This window comes from Bufo bufo, chromosome 1 (assembly GCF_905171765.1).
Source record: "Bufo bufo chromosome 1, aBufBuf1.1, whole genome shotgun sequence".
NCBI lineage: Eukaryota > Metazoa > Chordata > Amphibia > Anura > Bufonidae > Bufo > Bufo bufo.
The window spans coordinates 479,255,071-479,277,911 of NC_053389.1; the positions used below are offsets into that span (position 1 = coordinate 479,255,071).

At 41.9% G+C, this 22,841-nt stretch overlaps 1 protein-coding gene across 3 annotated transcripts in view; it reads right to left on the reverse strand.

Annotated features, from left to right (window-relative positions):
- CPSF6 (cleavage and polyadenylation specific factor 6) overlaps nt 1-22,841 on the reverse strand; it is a 65,032-nt gene that overhangs the window by 22,357 nt on the left and 19,834 nt on the right. For all 3 annotated transcript variants that reach the window (XM_040409729.1, XM_040409715.1, XM_040409721.1), the window contains exon 3: nt 21,719-21,822. In XM_040409729.1, coding sequence (XP_040265663.1) covers nt 21,719-21,822 — 104 coding nt within the window. The remainder of the gene's footprint in view (nt 1-21,718; nt 21,823-22,841) is intronic.

Below are 22,841 nucleotides of genomic sequence, written 5' to 3' on the forward strand. Positions count from 1 at the left end.
AGCTGATTAGCAGGGGTCCCATTGTCAGACTCCCACCGATCTGATATTGATGACCTATCCTGAGGATAATATCAATATCCAACTCTTAACCCTTAAAACCCTTTTATGACTGGGCCCCAAAAAGGCCTGAATGTCCAGGCAACCTTTTTGTGATTTTGTGCACATGGTGGTTTAGTGACTACCAAAATAATTTTTGTGATTTTTTTTTTTTTTATAAATTTTTTTTACTTGACACTTAGGACTTATTAGAACTTTTTTTTTCTTAAAGGTTTTCCTTTTTTAGGTTTAATTTAGAGGAAAACAGCTAATTATTATTAAAAAGTAATTTTCTTAAATATTAAAAATAAAAGAAATTAATTATTGCAATGGGTTCCCTATTTTGTGACGATCGTTTCCATACATAACATGTATAGGTTTGAATAAATGGGGCGACTATGGTGACTGTTTCTGTTAGCAACTGCATTTTAACTTTTTTTTTTTTTTTTTTTTTACTTATATTAAAATATATTTTTGGCACATATGTCCCCCAGGAGCTCATTAACCACCTCAGCCCCCAGTGCTTAAACACCCTGAAAGACCAGGCCACTTTTTACACTTCTGACCTACACTACTTTCACCGTTTATTGCTCGGTCATGCAACTTACCACCCAAATGAATTTTACCTCCTTTTCTTCTCACTAATAGAGCTTTCATTTGGTGGTATTTCATTGCTGCTGACATTTTTACTTTTTTTGTTATTAATCGAAATTTAACGATTTTTTTGCAAAAAAATGACATTTTTCACTTTCAGTTGTAAAATTTTGCAAAAAAAACGACATCCATATAGAAATTTTGCTCTAAATTTATAGTTCTACATGTCTTTGATAAAAAAAAAATGTTTGGGTAAAAAAAAAATGGTTTGGGTAAAAGTTATAGCGTTTACAAACTATGGTACAAAAATGTGAATTTCCGCTTTTTGAAGCAGCTCTGACTTTCTGAGCACCTGTCATGTTTCCTGAGGTTCTACAATGCCCAGACAGTACAAACACCCCACAAATGACCCCATTTCTGAAAGTACACACCCTAAGGTATTCGCTGATGGGCATAGTGAGTTCATAGAACTTTTTATTTTTTGTCACAAGTTAGCGGAAAATGATGATTTTTTTTTTTTTTTTTTTTTTCCTTACAAAGTCTCATATTCCACTAACTTGTGACAAAAAATAAAAAGTTCTATGAACTCACTATGCCCATCAGCGAATACCTTGGGGTCTCTTCTTTCCAAAATGGGGTCATGTGTGGGGTAGTTATACTGCCCTGGCATTCTAGGGGCCCAAATGTGTGGTAAGGAGTTTGAAATCAAATTCTGTAAAAAATGACGAGTGAAATCCGAAAGGTGCTCTTTGGAATATGGGCCCCTTTGCCCACCTAGGCTGCAAAAAAGTGTCACACATCTGGTATCTCCGTACTCAGGAGAAGGTGGGGAATGTGTTTTGGGGTGTCATTTTATATATACCCATGCTGGGTGAGAGAAATATCTTGGCAAAAGACAACTTTTCCCATTTTTTTATACAAAGTTGTCATTTGACCAAGATATTTATCTCACCCAGCATGGGTATATGTAAAAAGACACCCCAAAACACATTCCTCAACTTCTCCTGAGTACGGGGATACCAGATGTGTGACACTTTTTTTGCAGCCTAGGTGGGCAAAGGGGCCCATATTCCAAAGAGCACCTTTCGGATTTCACTCCTCATTTTTTCCTGAATTTGATTTCAAACTCCTTACCACACATTTGGGCCCCTAGAATACCAGGGCAGTATAACTACCCCACAAGTGACCCCATTTTGGAAAGAAGACACCCCAAGGTATTCCGTGAGGGGCATGGCGAGTTCCTAGAATTTTTTATTTTTTGTCACAAGTTAGTGGAAAATGATGATTTTTTTTTTTTTTTTTTTTTTTTCATACAAAGTCTCATATTCCACAAACTTGTGACAAAAAATAAAAACTTCCATGAACTCACTATGCCCATCAGCGAATACCTTGGGGTCTCTTCTTTCCAAAATGGGGTCACTTGTGGGGTAGTTATACTGCCCTGGCATTCTAGGGGCCCAAATGTGTGGTAAGTAGGTAAATGACCTGTGAAATCCGAAAGGTGCTCTTTGGAATGTGGGCCCCTTTGCCCACCTAGGCTGCAAAAAAGTGTCACACATCTGGTATCTCCGTATTCAGGAGAAGTTGAGGAATGTGTTTTGGGGTGTCTTTTTACATATACCCATGCTGGGTGAGATAAATATCTTGGTCAAATGCCAACTTTGTATAAAAAAATGGGAAAAGTTGTCTTTTGCCAAGATATTTCTCTCACCCAGCATGGGTATATGTAAAATGACACCCCAAAACACATTCCCCAACTTCTCCCGATTACGGAGATACCAGATGTGTGACACTTTTTTGCAGCCGAGGTGGGCAAAGGGGCCCATATTCAAAAGAGCACCTTTCGGATTTCACAGGTCATTTTTTACAGAATTTGATTTCAAACTCCTTACCACACATTTGGGCCCCTAGAATGCCAGGGCAGTATAACTACCCCACAAGTGACCCCATTTTGGAAAGAAGAGACCCCAAGGTATTCGCTGATGGGCAAAGTGAGTTCATGGAAGTTTTTATTTTTTGTCACAAGTTAGTGGAATATGAGACTTTGTATGAAAAAAAAAAAAAATAAAAAAATAAGCATTTTCCACTAACTTGTGACAAAAAATAAAAAATTCTAGGAACTCGCCATGCCCCTCACGGAATACCTTGGGGTGTCTTCTTTCCAAAATGGGGTCACTTGTGGGGTAGTTATACTGCCCTGGCATTTTCCAGGGGCCCTAATGTGTGGTAAGTAGGTAAATGACCTGTGAAATCCTAAAGGTGCTCTTTGGAATATGGGCCCCTTTGCCCACCTAGGCTGCAAAAAAGTGTCACACATGTGGTATCGCCGTATTCAGGAGAAGTTGGGGAATGTGTTTTGGGGTGTCATTTTACATATGCCCATGCTGGGTGAGAGAAATATCTTGGCAAAAGACAACTTTTCCCATTTTTTTATACAAAGTTGGCATTTGACCAAGATATTTCTCTCACCCAGCATGGGTATATGTAAAATGACACCCCAAAACACATTCCCCAACTTCTCCTGAGTACGGCGATACCAGATGTGTGACACTTTTTTGCAGCCTAGATGCGCAAAGGTGCCCAAATTCCTTTTAGGAGGGCATTTTTAGACATTTGGATACCAGACTTCTTCTCACGCTTTGGGGCCCCTAGAATGCCAGGGCAGTATAAATACCCCACATGTGACCCCATTTTGGAAAGAAGACACCCCAAGGTATTCAATGAGGGGCATGGCGAGTTCATAGAAATTTTTTTTTTTTGGCACAAGTTAGCGGAAATTGATATTATTAATTTTTTTCTCACAAAGTCTCCCGTTCCGCTAACTTGGGACAAAAATTTCAATCTTTCATGGACTCAATATGCCCCTCACGGAATACCTGGGGGTGTCTTCTTTCCGAAATGGGGTCACATGTGGGGTATTTATACTGCCCTGGCATTCTAGGGGCCCTAAAGCGTGAGAAGAAGTCTGGAATATAAATGTCTAAAAAATTTTACGCATTTGGATTCCGTGAGGGGTATGGTGAGTTCATGTGAGATTTTATTTTTTGACACAAGTTAGTGGAATATGAGACTTTGTAAGAAAAAAAAAAAAAAATTCCGCTAACTTGGGCCAAAAAAATATCTGAATGGAGCCTTACAGAGGGGTGATCAATGACAGGGGGGGGTGATCAATGACAGGGGGGTGATCAATGACAGGGGGGTGATCAATGACAGGGGGGTGATCAATGACAGGGGGGTGATCAGGGAGTCTATATGGGGTGATAACCACAGTCATTGATCACGCCCGTGTAAGGCTTCATTCAGACGTCCGGATGCGTTTTGCGGATCCGATCCATCTATCAGTGCATCCGTAAAAATCATGCGGACATCTGAATGGAGCTTTACAGGGGGGTAATCAATGACAGGGGGGTGATCAATGACAGGGGGGTGATCAGGGAGTCTATATGGGGTGATCACCACAGTCATTGATCATGCCCCTGTAAGGCTTCATTCAGACGTCCGGATGCGTTTTGCGGATCCGATCCATCTATCAGTGCATCCGTAAAAATCATGCGGACATCTGAATGGAGCTTTACAGGGGGGTAATCAATGACAGGGGGGTGATCAATGACAGGGGGGTGATCAGGGAGTCTATATGGGGTGATCACCACAGTCATTGATCATGCCCCTGTAAGGCTTCATTCAGACGTCCGGATGCGTTTTGCGGATCGGATCCATCTATCAGTGCATCCGTAAAAATCATGCGGACATCTGAATGGAGCTTTACAGGGGGGTAATCAATGACAGGGGGGTGATCACCACAGTCATTGATCATGCCCCTGTAAGGCTTCATTCAGACGTCCGGATGCGTTTTGCGGATCGGATCCATCTATCAGTGCATCCGTAAAAATCATGCGGACATCTGAATGGAGCTTTACAGGGGGGTAATCAATGACAGGGGGGTGATCACCACAGTCATTGATCATGCCCCTGTAAGGCTTCATTCAGACGACCGGATGCGTTTTGCGGATCCGATCCATGTATCAGTGCATCCGTAAAAATCATGCGGACATCTGAATGGAGCTTTACAGGGGGGTGATCAGGGAGTCTATATGGGGTGATCACCACAGTCATTGATCATGCCCCTGTAAGGCTTCATTCAGACGTCCGGATGCGTTTTGCGGATCCGATCCATCTATCAGTGCATCCGTAAAAATCATGCGGACATCTGAATGGAGCTTTACAGGGGGGTAATCAATGACAGGGGGGTGATCAGGGAGTCTATATGGGGTGATCACCACAGTCATTGATCATGCCCCTGTAAGGCTTCATTCAGACGTCCGGATGCGTTTTGCGGATCCGATCCATCTATCAGTGCATCCGTAAAAATCATGCGGACATCTGAATGGAGCTTTACAGGGGGGTAATCAATGACAGGGGGGTGATCACCACAGTCATTGATCATGCCCCTGTAAGGCTTCATTCAGACGACCGGATGCGTTTTGCGGATCCGATCCATGTATCAGTGCATCCGTAAAAATCATGCGGACATCTGAATGGAGCTTTACAGGGGGGTAATCAATGACAGGGGGGTGATCAATGACAGGGGGGTGATCAGGGAGTCTATATGGGGTGATCACCACAGTCATTGATCACGCCCATGTAAGGCTTCATTCAGACGTCCGGATGCGTTTTGCGGATCCGATCCATCTATCAGTGGATCCGTAAAAATCATGCGGACGTCTGAATGGAGCTTTACAGGGGGTTGATCAATGACAGGGGGGTAATCAATGACAGGGGGGTGATCAGGGAGTCTATATGGGGTGATCAGGGGTGATTAGGGGTGATCAGGGGCTAATAAGGGGTTAATAAGTGACGGGGGGGGGGTGTAGTGTAGTGTAGTGGTGCTTGGTGCTACTTTACTGAGCTACCTGTGTCCTCTGGTGGTCGATCCAAACAAAGGGGACCACCAGAGGACCAGGTAGCAGGTATATTAGACGCTGTTATCAAAACAGCGTCTAATATACCTGTTAGGGGTTAAAAAAATCACATCTCCAGCATGCCAGCGAACGATCGCCGCTGGCAGGCTGGAGATCAACTCTCTTACCTTCCGTTCCTGTGAGCGCGCGCGCCTGTGTGCGCGCGTTCACAGGAAATCTCGCGTCTCGCGAGATGACGCGTATATGCGTGACTGTGCGCAGCGCTGCCACCTCCGGAACGCGATCCTGCGTTAGGCGGTCCGGAGGTGGTTAATGGGGGTCTCCGGGAATTAAGAAAATGAAAATACTTAAATATTACTTTATTATAAATATATTTCCAAATACCTCTCAGTTATAATAGCTTGTTTTGTCTGGGGAGAAATCATAAGGATAATTAAAATGGCAGCCATCCTATTAGTACACACAAAAATATGTCCTAATCACAACACTGAGCTGAAGAACTGCCTCATCATCCTCTGCTCATCTTGTCAGGGATTATGATCCTGAATACTAGGACTGCATAAAAGTGCTGCTGCTCATTAGTCACATCTAAAGATGAGCGAATTTCATATTTTGAAATTCGTTCACGCTTCGTTTGGTGGTAAAAGCAGAATTGCGTCATTGATTCCTCTGGGAACTATAAAGCAAATGCTTTATATAAAAGAAAGGCTCAAAGGAAAAATTTCAAGGGGAATTGATCCTAGAGGTTGACATATAAAACACCTCAAAAAGAGTTAGTTGTTAATTTAATTATAGTGTGTAATCAGTAAAACATGGTACAAGCGTCTATGCAACAACATAAATGAATATACAATAACTTAAAATACAATCAAAGCTTAATCAATATAAAACTCAATAATATGCAATAACAGTGATATGCAGTGCCCTAAATTTACCACTAGATGGCTCTAACACATACCAGCATTCCATATTACCTCTCAAACATAAAATGTAATACAACCGTCTGGACCACAATTATGAGATATACCATCAGTTGACTATACACAGTAACTTAATAGTGATAAAGATAGATACGAACCTTCGCTCTGCTCAAACTATGACCAATCTCAGATATCGGGTAGTATTGCTACACAGCTTATAAATTATCAGGCCTGATATTGACTATGGAATGTGAATATTCCAATCAGAGAGTTTCTCTGATATCAATATTAGATCTTTTATTCAGTAATATGCATCTTTTCTGAATATTGGTAATATTGATGTAGCACTTTTAACATTATACATCCACATTAAAGCGGGGAGTTACTAAATATCAGGCCAATTAATTCAATCAATACTACACATAATAAAGTTATACGTTACCCGAGAATGCAGATGATATGCAGAGTCTAAGGGAAGTCAGCTCTAAAGTCTGTTCTGATCATTGGAATTTTTCTCCTGGGGTGTCCCTCCTTTCTTTTTTCCTCTCTCTTACTGTATGTGGTTTATTATCCAAAAACGTAACCTTCCTAGCTTGGAGTTTTCCAATCATTTGTCGGTTAGGCGTGTACATATGATAACGACTGTGATGTCACTGCATTACGCAGAATGCATTTCTGCTGTTGGTGTAATTTTACTTATTTATACCTAGGTGGCACTATTGCATAAGCTACTAGCATCATTACTAGTAAGGGTTAAATGTTCAGGTCTGACTTAATCTTAGACACTGAATAAATGCGTTAATGGTGGTTATATAAAGAATTAACTATCACAGAGGTAAACCACCTAAAATATAGCTTTTAATAGTAAATATTAGAAATTACCATAAATCCCTCACGTGGGGACAATAGAAAGACAAACATACCAATACACGTGGGCTGAGTCAAGGACAGGTGGGATGGATGGTATGGCAGGGAGTAGGCAGACCAGAAGGGTCCCTAGTATCACCCTAAGGTATCCCTTACTGGTACTAAGCCCAGAGATGCACCCTGATGGTGGGAGCACTCTGTCCCCGTGCCTGCCCTGTCTGTCCTTAAAACAGCCCTACAAATACACAATAGACCCTTATGGATGCCCGGGTCGAATAATATTATAAGATATACACCAAAAAGATTGTCAAGATTCAATTGAAGGTTCTCGTCTCGACGCGTTTCCCCATTTGATTTGGTTTGTCAGGAGACAACTAGAGAAAAACCAACGCAGTGCAAAAACACACCGCTGTATCTATACATATACAATCCGCAAAATCAAACAAAATGCTGGAGCACCAAAAGAAAAACACCTTCAAACCGCCTGACACTTTACCCAATATACAGAGACAATGCAACAGATCGGATGGTGTAACCCCAAAGTATGCGGCAAACATGTACACATAACCACCTAAAAGTTAGTCAAGGGTGCTGTATCTGTCAATTAAGCAGAGCATGCAGCGGAAGAGAGTACCTATAAGCTCGAAGTAAATGCCGTACTTATCTTTGAGAAGTATGTCCAGGCGGTTTGGGGTGCTCCAGGGGGCACTAAGATGAGGCTCCAGTGTGTATATCTGCGCCAAAGCATTTAAACCCTGAATAGGAGGTTCCTATCAAGGTCTCCCCCAATCAAAAATGAGGGCTATGTCACATGATCTATCCTGCATGTCCTTGCTGGATAGACTCGGTTGATATAGTGCAATATAGCATAGTAAATAGTGATTCCCCCCTGTTAATAAATATAAATCTGATATTAGTAGGGCAATAAACCCTAAAAAGCTTAATAAGAGAGATCGGGATACCTGCAAAGTGCAGGTGGAACGCACGCCGAGAATCCAAGATGGCCGTGCGTTCCACCATGTGCTTACTAAGCTAAAGTGTCGCCTGCGCTATTCAGACGTGTGGAACGCACGCCGGAACCCAAAATGGCCGTGCGCTCCACTGTACAGGAAGCGCTACCTCAGCCACTCATCTCCGATCCTCAGCCAAAGTTCTTGTGGAACGCACGCCGACGTCAGAGACGGCCGTGCGTTCCACAGACCAGACAACTGCAGGATACAGCGTCGATGTCCCTGGGTCAGTGAGCGCTATCAAGAAGTGAAAAGCAAGATATATAAGCTAGGGATCGACCGATATTGATTTTTTTAGGGCCGATACCGATAATTTGGCAACTTTCAGGCCGATAGCCGATAATTTATACCGATATTCTGGGTATTTTTATTTTTGAGGAAAAAAATGTTTTTCCTACACAAATCTGCTGAAAATTAATCTTTATTGTTAACGTGTATTATTATTATTTTTTTTGAAAATCTTTTTTATTTATACTTAATATTTTTTTTTTTTTTTTTTTTTTTTACTAACTTTTAGCCCCCTTAGGGGCTAGAACCCTTGTCCTATTCACCCTGATAGAGCTCTATCAGGGTGAATAGGAGATCACACTGTCCCTGCTGCTCTGTGCACACAGCAGCAGGGAGCTGAACATGGCAGCCAGGGCTTCAATAGCGTCCTGGCTGCCATGGTAACCGATCGGAGCCCCAGATTTACACAGCTGGGGCTCCGATCGGAGGAGCAGGGGAGAGGGGATCCTGTGGCCACTGCCACCAATGATTAACACTGGGTGGGGGGGCGCACTGCGCCACCAATGATTAATACTAGGGGGCTTGGGGGGGGGGGGGGGGGGGCGCACTGCGCCACCAATGAAGATAAGTCTCTCATTCATATACAGGAGGCGGGAGCTGGCTGCAGAATCGCCTAGCCGGCTCCCGACCCCTATGAACGGTAGCTGCGATCCACGGCACCTAAGGGGTTAACTACCGCGGACCGCAGCTGCCGTTCATAGAGGTCGGGAGCCGGCTATGTGATTCTGCAGCCAGCTCCCGCCTCCTGTATATGAATTAATGAAAGACTCATCTTCATTGGTGGTGCAGCGGCCACAGCCCCTCCCCTCCCCTCCTCTTGTTTCCTCTCCTGCTATTGGCGGCAGCGGCATCACAGGGGGAGGGAGACACTGCTTCCTTCTCCCCTGTGCTGCGGAGGGAACACAGAGAGCGCTGAGAGCAGCGCGTTCTGTGTTCCCAATACGTTATCGGTATATCGGCAAAATAGATGCCGATAACGTTCAAAATCCTCAATATCGGCCGATAACATCGGTAAAACCGATAATCGGTCGATCCCTAATATAAGCACTTCCTAAATAGTATAATATAGATGGGGCACTTTAGATAACCAGAGGGGATATTATATACTTAAGAAATATTCATATAAAAAGCTATCAATCCCAAAGATAGGGTCCGAAATTTTATATATATATATATATATATATATATATATATATATATATATATATATATATATATATATATATATACATACACACACACACACACACACACACACACACACCATGTTATCCCTATAATGCCATGCAAAATTAAGGGGGGAAGAATGAAGGTGAGGAAGGAATGCTATTTAATTATTGTATTGCACTATAATGATGGACAGTTTATTTGATGTCATTAAATATAATAAATTTCAATATATATGTTGTTTTTAATTATCAGACATATAAAAATCTATGCAGGAAATAGACTATAATTCATGCCCTTATCTAGCCAAGGTGCGAGGCACCAGCTCGGGGGTGAGTGACAGAGGCGTATCTATCCCATGAAAAATAACAACGGGGTAGTACAGGACCCTACAAAGATATAAAAAAAAAGGGTTAGTGGCTACTAGAATGTTAATGCCGTCTTTAGATATAATAAAAGATATAGTGGGTCTGTATATTCAGACAAACCCTAAGATATATGTATTTGACACTTCTTGTGTCGATGTAGCTTTCTGTCTTTTGAGGACGAGAAGTAAAGAAGGGGGCGGATCCCCCTGAATGAAAAAGAATGCTGAGGTCTGCTAAAGAAAACAGGAAAATGTGAGCCGCTCGTTTAGGCCACCTGGTGTCTGGGACCGCAGTCGATAGATCCATTCGGATTCCTTTTGAAGGATCCTGCGGTCCCAGTCTCCCTTACGTGGGGAGGGTCTAATCAGTTCTAATGCTGAAAATTTAATGAGTCGGGGGTCCCCGTTATGGTACTCCCACATATGATTGGCTACAGGGGTATCCTTTTTTATTCTTTATGTCATTTAGATGTTCAAGGACCCATTTCCGGAGCTCTCTAAACGTTTTCCCCACGTAATCTTTCGGGCAAGTGCACTGAGCTAAATACACCACTCCCTTACTAAGACCGTTCACAAAATCACGAATATCATATGTTTTTCCCGTGACAGTACAGATATTTTGTTTGGAGCTCCGAATATTGCGGCACGCCAGACAGGATCCACACCGAAAGGTACCCAGGTGCTTACGATCCAGCCAGGTGCACTTGAGTGCAGGACCTGTATAGTGACTGTGAACAAGTCGGTCACGGAGACTCCTACCGCGTCTAAATGTGATATTAGGTTGAGGAGAGAGTTTATCCGCCACGTCCGGGTCCATTAATAAAATGGGCCAGTATTTTCCAATAATATTTCTCACTTCATGGCTCATGTTTTCGAAGGTTGAGATTATTCTAATAACCTCTTTATCCTCCTTAATAGATTTCCTTGGGACCAACAGGGTATTACGTTCACATGAAGACGCATATTGGAATGCATCCCTCAGAACGTGTTGCGGATAACCTCTCTTCATAAACCTATTTTGTAATTTCCTCGCATCCTGGTGGAAACCTTCCGTACCTTGAGCAGTTTCTCTTCATACGGAGATATTGACCGCAGGGGATTCCCCGCTTTAAACTGAGTGGATGATGGCTATTCCAGTGCAAAAGGCTGTTGGTAGCTGTGGTCTTCCTGAAAGTGGAGGTGACAAGACTGCCTCCAGTTCTGGTAACTCTAACATCGAGAAACGTCAGAGATTCTGGGTGGTACTCAGAGGTAAATGAAAGTCCTAGTTCGTTCATGTTAAGAGCCCTGATAAATAAATCAAACTCTTCCCGTGTACCATTCCATATGATAAATACATCGTCGATGTATCGAGTCCAGAAGACGATCTTGTCACCCCACCACGTGTGTATATCCGGGAAGACCACATTGTCTTCCCACCAGCCCAGGAGGAGATTTGTATAGGAGGGTGAACAGGGGCTCCCCATTGCAGTCCCCCTGAGCTGGTGAAAAAACTGTCCGTTGAAGAGAAAAAAATTATGTGTCAGGACAAAGTCCAGGAGGGTTACCACAAAGTTACTGTGCACTCTGTGGTAGACGGCTCTAGTATCAAGGAAAACCTTAGATGCCATCAGGCCCTTCTCATGCGGAATCGAGCTATACAGAGCTTCAACATCGATACTGGCAAGGGAACACGATGGATCAATGTTAAGCGACTCAATTTTGCGCAAAAAATCCATTGTGTCCCTTGTGTATGATGGAAGAGCCGATACAAAACCTTTCAAGACATAGTCTATGTAGATCCCACTGTTCTGTATTATGGAACCTACTCCAGATACTATGGGGCGACCTTTTAACGGAGACACGCCCTTGTGGACCTTGGGCAGCCCGTAGAAGGTGGCTATCTGAGGTTTGTTAGGTAACAAAAAAAGAAAATTTTGCTTCGCTGATGACTTTTTTGGTCAATCCATCTGTAAGTATCGATGTGAGCTCTCCCAAAAAGGTTTCTGTAGGGTCGGATGGTAGTATGCGGTAGCAGTCACTGTCGTGTAATAGTTGTTTACACATATGGTTGTATTGGTCATGTACCAAAATCACCAGATTCCCGCCCTTATCCGCCCGTTTTATCACAATCGAGGTATCCCTCTCGAGGTTACGGAGGGCCTCAGTCTCACTAGCAGATAAATTATGATAATATGACTTCAAAAGGAGATAGTTTATCTATTTCTTTCGTGAACATCTCCAGGAAGATTTCGATATGATCGTAATTCATGGGCGGGGGTGCTTTTTTGCTCTTAGGTCGAAGGTCCGTAAATGGACCCTGACCCAATGTATGAGAGCCTTCTTCCTGTAACTCACATAAAATCCTAAAGTCAAAATAGTCGCTCTCCTGCAAGCCCAACTGTTCACAGGTGCTACGGTTATTATTTCCTATAAATTTATGCCACTTTAATTTTCGTGAAAAAAGATGGGAGGTCCTTCGTCCAAGTAAAAGGGTCAAATCTGGTGGTGGGAACAAAAGAGAGCCCCTTTTTTAGTAGGGCCTCTTCCGCTACACTCAGTGTCCTGGGAGATAGATTTATAATCTGTGGTTGGTCACTAGTTTCAGAATCTTTATTAATTAGGTGCGGGCTCGAAGCTGATAGGGCCCCCCTTTGGCTAAAAAATCCCCCTGAGTTTTGGACGGCAAGGGGTTGGAAACCAATGGTAAAGAGGAGGACGGTGAGGGTGAATGATAATCGTTGCCTCTTCCTCTTTGATTTTGTGTTTTCGGACATCTCTTTTTGTAATAACCTCTACCTCCTCCCCTCTGGCCCCATCTGTTGTTACTCCTTCCTCGGACCACCTGTATATCTGAATCAGAGAATTCTTGTTCTGAGGATGAAATGTCAGTCTCAGGGCGGACTTGAGGCTTATCGAACTGGTAGGTCTTATTCTCCCTAAATTCTTTCAGATCCTTATTAAACTGCCTATGCTTTCTTTTTCTGGTCTGCCTACTCCCTGCCATACCATCCATCCCACCTGTCCTTGACTCAGCCCACGTGTATTGGTATGTTTGTCTGTCTTTCTATTGTCCCCACGTGAGGGATTTATGGTAATTTTTAATATTTACTATTAAAAGCTATTTTTTAGGTGGCTGACTTAATCTTACATTCCATACACAACATATTGAATCCTAAATCATCAGAGCTACAGGGATTAACTTTGACACATGTACCAATTAAAGCATAGACATTAAGGTACCAGTTTAGACATTTCCCAAACTATCAAATGTATGGTAGTGATAAGAATATAATAGACCTTGTACTCTCACAGACATGTGTGTCTCCCGTGTCACTTCAACGGGTGATTGATTGTTAGTTAAAATAATACTGCCTTCCCTGAACGAAGACTCATTAACAAAGTCTATACTTAAAATTCTTCTTATCATATTTTAGGAGAACATGCGTTCCTAGTGAGAAATATATAAGATAATAGATGCATTGACGTCCTTCATAATATATAATTTTTTTTTAACTTCAATCTCTTTATTGATCTACAAGACAAATACACACAAGATATTCAAACTTAATATAACTAATGCCATTTTACCCCCAACCCCCCCCCCCCCCCCCCCCGTGATGCGTCCACCCCCTCCCCCCCCCAGCCCCCCTAAAGGGCAGAGAAGGAAGGAGAGAACGAAGAAAGAAAGGGAATAATATTTAACAACATAAAACAATACATATGTCCTATTGATTATCTTATACAAAAAAAAAAACTAAGGTTCATCATGTGTGTATAAAGACATTACAGATTTTCTGCTTCACCAATAGACATCAACTGTAGGGGTACTTAGTACCAGATATGTCTAGAGAATATCCTTAGCTCAGTTATAAATCTATAAAGAGACAAGAATGACTCTTCTCAGACTGGTACATCTATAGAGAAGAAACCTTATGAACAATGTCCTTTCCATGAACCTCTCTCGGCAGACTTTAAAATACATACAAAATGGTGAATATATCACAATATGGCCTCTTATATATAATCAAATCCACTATAATTATGATAATTGAGACATAAAGGTTATATACCTATGAAAAAGCATAACATTCCAATACCACAGACCTATGGGCTGCAAAACGGATCCGTCCTGTTTCCGTTATGCAGGGGAGTCCTAGCCTGCATAACAGAAACGGGACGGATCAGTTATGCAGGCCATAGACTTCTATTATGATGGAATGCCTCTAAAGGCATTCCGTTATAAAATTGCGTTATGGTCTGTGGTAACAGAATCCATGATGCAATTCTGCTTTTACCACCAAATGAAGCATGAACGGATTTCAAAAAATTCAATTCGCTCATCTCTAGCCACATCCCCCCTTCCTATCTGCACTTCACGTGTCCTCATGAACTCCATTTCTACAGAGATTAAGCTGAAGATCTTATCAGCTGTATTCAGGATCATAATCCCTGAGAGAGCAGAGAGGAGGATGAGGCAACTTTTTAGCTCAGTGTTCTGATGTAACTTGTCCTCCTGTGTGATTAGGACAGGTTGTGTGTGCACTAATGGGACAGCGGCCATTTTATTTCCCCTGATGATTGCTCCCCAGACAAAACAGGCCATTAATGACAAACAAAAAGTATTTGGGAATATATTTATAAAAAAGTAATATTTAAAGTATTTTAATTTTCTTAATTCATGAAGAACCCCTTTAAAAAACCTCTGGAGGACACTGACTTTTTTTTTTACTCCACGGGAGCCCCAGTTACGGTAGAAAACAGCCCCCTGGGGGGGGCATGACATACAGGCAGCTCTGCTCTTGCCACTGCTCCAGACACCCCCGGGGACTAACAGAGGAATCTGCTCTGCCACTTCCTGCTCCCTCCACCATGTGCTTGTGCAGCGCTCTCCTGCTGGCACAGGGGAAGGCGGAAGGCAGAAGCAGTAGTAAACCGCTCTGTCCTCCTCAGGGTCCTCCGCTGTGTCTGTCAGCCGAGACACGACCTGCTCCTGCTAGATTGTAGGAGCTTTAATCCCAGCGCTGATCACTGATTGGATTAAAGCATTGCCGTGCTTTATACGTGCCATCTGCATGGGGCCTGTGCAGATAGGACGTATATACACAGTGGGCAGTCGGGAAAAGGGTAAATCAAAATTAAACTAGTGAAACACATTTTTCACCATAACTTAACCACTTCCCGACCGCCCATTGACTATAAACGTCCTGGGCGGTCAGGTTAATCTCTGAACGTATTTTCAAAGATGGCAGCTCCACACTAATCGTGCAGCTGCCGAGCAGGAGGCCCGCTGTCAGTGACAGCAGGGCAACTCAAAGAGTAGGTAGGAAACAATCCTGGGTGTCCCTGCCTTCTAGATCGCTGTATACACAGCGCTCAACAAGCGCTGTGTATACAGATCAGGAAGCTGACCCAACGGCCCCTGCACTCTCCCAGCTCCGGCAGTCACATGATCGCCGGGGTTGGGAGAGTGCAGGATCTGTCGGGTCTTCCATAGACCATGATCAGCCCTGCACTGAGGCTGTACAGCCTCTCTGGGGGGTGTATTTCGAGTTACAGGAGAAATCGTTAAAAGTTTAAAAAAAAAAAAAAAAAAGTTCCACATTTAACCCCCTTAAGGACACAGCCTTATTTCACCTTAAGGACCAGGCCATTTTTTGCAAATCTGACCAGTGTCACTTTAAGTGGTGATAACTTTAAAACGCTTTGACTTATCCAGGCCATTCTGAGATAGTTTTTTCGTCACATATTGTACTTAATGACACTGGTAAAATGAAGTCCAAAAAATTTAATTTTTTTTGCATAAAAGAAATACCAAATTTACCAAAAATTTGGAAAAATTAGCAAATTTCAAAGTTTCAGTTTCTCTACATCTTTAATACATAGTAATACCCCAAAGAATTTGGATGACTTTACATTCCCTATATGTCTACTTCATGTTTGAATTATTTTGGGAATGATATTTTATTTTTGGGGGATGTTAGAAGGCTTAGAAGTTTAGAAGCAAATCTTGAAATTTTTCAGAAATTTACAAAAACCCAATTTTTAGGGACCACACAGCTCTGAAGTCACTTTGCAAGGCTTACATAATAGAAACCACCCAAAAAATGACCCCATTCTATAAACTACACCCCTCAAGGTATTCAAAACTGATTTTACAAACTTCGTTAACCCTTTAGGTGTTACAGTTATTGGCAAATGGGGATGAAATTTGAGAATTTCATTTTTTTGCCTAATTTTCAATTTTAACCCATTTTTTCCACTAACAAAGCAAGGGTTAACAGCCAAACAAGACTATCTTTATTGCCCTGACTCTGCCGTTTACAGAAAAAACCCATATGTGGCCGTAAACTACTGTACGGCCACACAGCGGGGCGTAGAGTGAAAGGTGCGCCATTTGGTTTTTGGAATGCAGATTTTGCTGGACTAGTTTATTTACACTATGTCCCATTTGAAGCCCCCCTGATGCACCCCTAGAGTAGAAACTCCATAAAAGTGACCCCATATAAGAAACTACACCCCTCAAGGTATTCAAAACTGATTTTACAAACTTTGTTTACCCTTTAGGTGTTGCACAAGATTTAATGGAAAATAGAGATACAATTTCAAAATTTTACTTTTTTGGCAGATTTTCCATTTTAATATTTATTTTTTTCAGTTACAAAGTAAGGGTTAACAGCCAAACAAAACTCATTATTTATGGCCCTGATTCTGTAGTTTACAGAAACACCCCATATGTGGTCGTAAACTGCTGTACGGTCACACGGCAGGGCGCAGAAGGAAAGGAATGCCATACGGTTTTTGGAAGGCAAAAGTTTTTTTTGACACCATGTCCCATTTGAAGCCCCCCTGATGCACCCCTAGAGTAGAAACTCCAAAAAAGTGACCCCATTTTAGAAACTACGGGATAGGGTGGCAGTTTTGTTGGTACTAGTTTAGGGTACATATGATTTTTGGTTGCTAAATATTACACTTTTTGTGCGGCAAGGTAACAAGAAATAGCTTTTTTGGCACAGTTTTTTTTTTTTTTTGTTATTTACAACATTCATCTGACATGTGGTAATTTTATAGAGCAGGTTGTCACGGACGCGGCGATACCTAATATGTATACAATTTTTTTTATTTAGGTAAGTTTTACACAATGATTTCATTTTTAAAACAAAAAAAAGTTTGTGTCTCAATAGTCTAAGAGCCATAGTTTTTTCAGTTTTTAGGTGATTATCTTAAGTAGGGTCTCATTTTTTGCGGGATGAGATGACGGTTTGATTGGCACTATTTTGGGGTGCATATGACTTTTTGATCGCTTGCTATTACACTTTTTGTGACGTAAGATGACAAAAAATTGCTTTTTTTACACCGTTTTTATTTTTATTTTTTTTACGGTGGTCACCTGAGGGGTTAGTTCATGTGATATTTTTATAGAGCCGGTCGATACGGACGCGGCGATACCTAATATGTATACTTTTTTTTATTTATGTAAGTTTTACACAATGATTTCATTTTTGAAACAAAAATAAAAAATCATGTTTTAGTGTTTCCATAGTCTAAGAGACAGTTTTTTCAGTTTTTGGGCGATTATCTTGGGTAGGGTATGATTTTTGCGGGATGAGATGACTGTTTGATTGTTCCAATTTTGGCGTACATGCGACTTTTTTGATCACTTATTACCTTTTTTGGGAAGTAAGGTGGGCAAAATTTCAATTTCATCATAGTTTTTTATTTTTTGGGCGTTCACCGTTCGGGTAAAGTAACATGACTGTTTTATAGATCAGGTCGTTACGGACGCGGCGATACCAAACGTGTAGGGAATTTTATTTTTTTCATTTTTAATCAGTGATAAATGTGTTTTTTGATTTTTTACTTTTTTTTTTACTTTTTTTGACCCAGACCCACTTGGTTCTTGAAGATCCAGTGGGTCTGATGTCTGTATAATACAGTACAGTACACTATATAGTGTTTTGTACTGTATTTTACTTACACTTTGTCTGAACAGATCTATGCCTTTAGCACAGATCTGTTCAGCACCATGGACAGCAGGATGCCTGAGTAGGCGTCCTGTTGCCATGGGAACCTTCCCCGTCTGCTCAGTTGTGGCCACAACAGCGCAGACGGGGAAGGGTAAGGAGGGGAGCTCCCTCCCTCTGTCACCCCATCCTGTCTGGGGGCTGCAAAGGCACTGCAGCCCCCGATGGGAGAGGGAGGGAGCTCCCGACTGTTAACCTCTGCTTTTCCATATCACGGTCCGTACGGACCGCGGTATGGAAAGGGTTAAACGGCTGACATCGCATCACAGATGTCAGCCGTTTATACCAGGTTGTCAGCAATGTGCTGACACCCTGGTATACCCACTGGCCACCAACGATTATTCAAGGGGATTATACACTGCCGCACCGCCCGCCTCCCGCGCCGCCTTCAACCCCCCCCCATAAAATCATTCAGGGGTGCAGGGGGGGTGAAACATATATATTTTAGGCATATTAAAGTTTCTGACCCTGACCGCGGGGATCAGAAACTGCAGAAAGCGCAGCATTTAGCCAAGGTGCCTGCTCAATGATTTGAGCAGGCACATTGTTCCGATCACCGCCAGGCCAGGCCATGTTGTCACTGGCAGCACTGACAACATATTGTCAGACTGTGCAAGGACATACCCCCAACACCCAGATAGACATAAACTTCTAGTAGGAATAATAGAAGATGGAACAACAGAGTCATAAGGAATGATGTGCAAGATTTGTTACATGGGGAGTCTAGGTGACAGATCATAATGTATATCAAATGTAAGAGGCAAGTGTATGAAGCTGGATCAGATGCCCAATTCAAATCCTGTTGGTGCTGGCTCTGCTACACAGCTGACACTGCTTGAAATAATAGCAACATCTGCCGGTAATTGGGACCATGTCATAAGCGGTTAGACAGGGGTACGGTTCTTCAGTCACTTAATCACCCCCATATAGAGTACTATTGCAATACACTGTACAAGCGATTGCTGCTCAAATAAATTTTAAAAAAAACTTTCATAAAATGAATTAAAAGTAAAAAAATATATATATTATATAGTACATTGACCCCTTCAGGACCCTGTCATTTTTCACCTTAACCACCTAACGCAGGATTGCGTTCCGGAGGCGGTCGATTCATTCCTCCTTGACGCGCCGGCGCGTTATCTCGCGAGACGCAAGATTTCCTGTGAACGCGCGTTCACAGGAACGGCAGGTAAACGAGCTGATCTACAGCCTGCCAGCGGCGATTGTTCGCTGGCAGGCTGTAGATGCGATTTTTTTAACCCCTGAAAGGTATATTAGATACGGTTTTGTTAACAGCGTCTAATATACCTGCTACCTGGTCCTCTGGTGGTCCCTTTTGCTTGGATCGACCACCAGAGGACACAGGCAGCTCTGTAAAGTAGCAACAAACACCATTACACTACACCCCCCCCCCCCCCCCCCCCCGTCACTTATTAGCCCCTTATTAACCCCTGATCACCCCTTATTAACCCCCATATTAGACTCCCTGATCACCCCCCTGTCATTGATCACCGGGTGTATGCGATCACCCACCCTGTCTTCTCTTCCGGGTGTATGCGATGACGTCATCGACGCAGGCGCATTGAGGATGGAGCGGTCGAGCAGAGCGGCCGCCTCTCAGTGCGCCTGCGCCGATTGAAGCCAGGTACGGCGCAGGCGCGAGATTTCAAATTCTAACAGCGCCAGCAGAGAAGGATTCCCTTCCCTGGCCCTGTCAATCAGCATGCCGAGGGGGCGTCATTACCATCGGAGGATGCGGCTGCTACCAGCAAGTAGCCGCCCTACTTGCTGGTAGCAAGGTAATTAGCATATTTTAAAAATCGTTTTTTAGCAAAATCTACTGAACCAAAATTATTAATTTGATTATGTATCATGAGATCGCACTATAAGAATTATTATTAAAGAAAAAAAAAAAAAAAACGGTTTAATGGGGTGACAGAAACCCTTTAAGCTAGGGGAGCTGAGGTGGTTAAGGACCAGACTGATTTTTGCAAATCTGACATGTGTCACTTTATGTGGAGATAATCTGACTTTAAAACGCTTTTACTTATCCAAGCCATTCTGAGAAGGTTTTCTCGTCACATGTTGTACTTCATGACAGTGGCAAATTTGAGTCAAAATAGGTAATTTTTATCAAAAAATTTGCAGTTTTCAAAATTTACATTTCTCTGCTATTAAAACAGATAGTGATAACTCCTAAAATAGTTATTACTTTACATTCCCCATATGTCTACTTCATGTTTGGATCATTTTGTGAATTGCGAATTTTTTTTGGGACGTTAGAGGGCTTAGAAGTAAATCTTAAAATTAAGAAAATTTCCAAAACCCAATTTTTAACCCCTTCATAGCCCTGCCATTTTTCACCTTAAGGACCAGGCCATTTTTTGCAAATCTTAGGCTACTTTCACACAAACGTGTGGAGCCAACACGTTTTACTTCTAGTGTCAGCCTCCTAGTGGCAGCTGGGCATATACCCATGGTGCTGTGTCCCCCAATGCATTCAAGAGAAATTTTAAAAGACCTTGTCCACTTTAATTTTTTTCACTTAACACAATAAAAGCATTTGTGAAACAAAAAAAAAAATCATGTTTTAGTGTCTCCATATTCTGAGAGTCAGTTTTTTTAATATTTTGCCCGATTCTTTTATGTAGGGCCTAATTTTTCACTGGATGCGGTGACAGTTTGGTACTATTTTGGAGGCATACGCCTTTTTGATCGCTTGGTGTTGCACTTTTTGTGATTTAGGGTGACAAAAATTTTTTGGGGGTTTTAGCACAGTTTTATTTTTTAGTTTTTTTTACGGCGTTCAGGTGAGTGGGTGGATCATGTGATATTTTTGTAGAGCTGGTCGTTATGGACACGGCAATACCAAATATGTGTGGTTTTCCTTTGGGAAATTTTATTTATTTTTTTACTTGAAACTTTTTTGTTTTTTAATCTGAAAAACTTTTATTTTTGTCCCACTCTGGGACTTCAACCTCTGGTGTCGGATCCCCTCTGCAATGCATTACAATATATCCTGTAATGCATTGGCTGTCAGATTTTATGCTGATAGCCTACCTGTGAGACCCAGCCTAAGGGGCTGGATCTCACAGGCTTCTGTAGAAGGCAAGCCCCGATGCCTATGGAAGCCATCAGGCTTGCCTTCTTTACCATCGGGTCCCCACCACTGCAGCGCGGGGACCCGATGGGGAAGCGGAGGGCACCCGTACCCTCTGCGAACCCATTGCATGCCGTGGTGAACGGGTTAACACACCGGCATCTGTGTTTTCACCGATGCCGGCGCATGCAGCAGGGGCCCGGCTGTCAGCTCCTGCACCAGCCCAATCATCCCGTCGTACATGTACAGCGCTGGTACTTAAGGGGTTAAACGTATTAATAAAATTTTACTTGTCTAGCAGAAAAAAAAAAAAGCCTTCACACGGTTATGTTATGTCATGGCTCTTTAAAAAAAAAAAAAATGATAAAAAAAAACAAGAATTAGCTTGGACATGAGGTGGTTTAATCTCCACTGAGGTGTTCATTTTAGGAGAAGGCTTTAACTCACCCTTTTGACTGGCCATTTGCACGATTTTCATAAAACTTGATTTCCAAAATATCATTAACACCCAAGGAGTGAACAGCATCTGTCAAGTCATCATCTGTCGTCCACTAAAAACAGAAAAATGTACAAACATAATTAAAGTAGCAGTACAAGTGTAACAGCAACAATGAGTTAAAGGGCTTGTGTCATCTCAGACTGATAGCTTATCATTAGGATATGCCATAAATCAGACAGGGTAGATCATGTGCAATTTTTATAGAGCAGGTTGTTACAGACGCAATGATATCAAATATGTCTATTTTGTTCGTTTGTTTCAGTTTTACATAATAAAGCATTTTTGAAAAAGAAATTATGTTTTTGTGTGTCCATTTTCTGAACGCCATATGTTTTTTATTTTTCTGCCGATTGTCTTGTGCAGGGGCTCGTTTTTTGCAGAAAGAGTTGGGTTTTATTGGCACCATTTTTGGGTACATAAGATTTTTTGATCATTCATTATTACACTTTATGGGGCAAGGTGACCAAAAAATTGGCTGTTTTGGAACAGTTTTTATTTATTTCTTTTTACAGCGTTTATCTGAGGGGTTAGGTCATGTGACAGTTTTATAGAGCAGATCGTTACGGACGTGGCAATACCTAATATGTATACTTTTCCTTATTTATTAAAGTTTTACACAATAATAGCATTTCTGAAAGCAAAAAAATGACGTTTTAGTGTCTCCATAGTCTGAGAGCCATAGCTTTTTTATTTTTTAGGCGATCGTCTTAAATAGGGTAAAAAAAATTGCGGGATGAGGTGACGGTTTGATTGGTACTATTTTGGGGGTCATAAGCCTTTTTGATCGCCTGCTGTTGCACTTTTTGTGATGTAAGGTGACAAAAATGGCTTTTTTGGCACAGTTTTTTTTTTTTACGGTGTTCACCTGAGGGGTTAGGTCATGTGATATTTTTATCGAGTAGGTTATTACGGAAGCGGCGATACCTAATATGTACACTTATTTATTTCACTTTAACACAATAATAGCATATTTGAAATAAAAAAAATTATATGTTGTAGTGTCTCAATGTTCTAAGAACTATAGTTTTTTTATTTTTTGAGCGATTTTCTTATGTAGGGTCTAATTTTTTG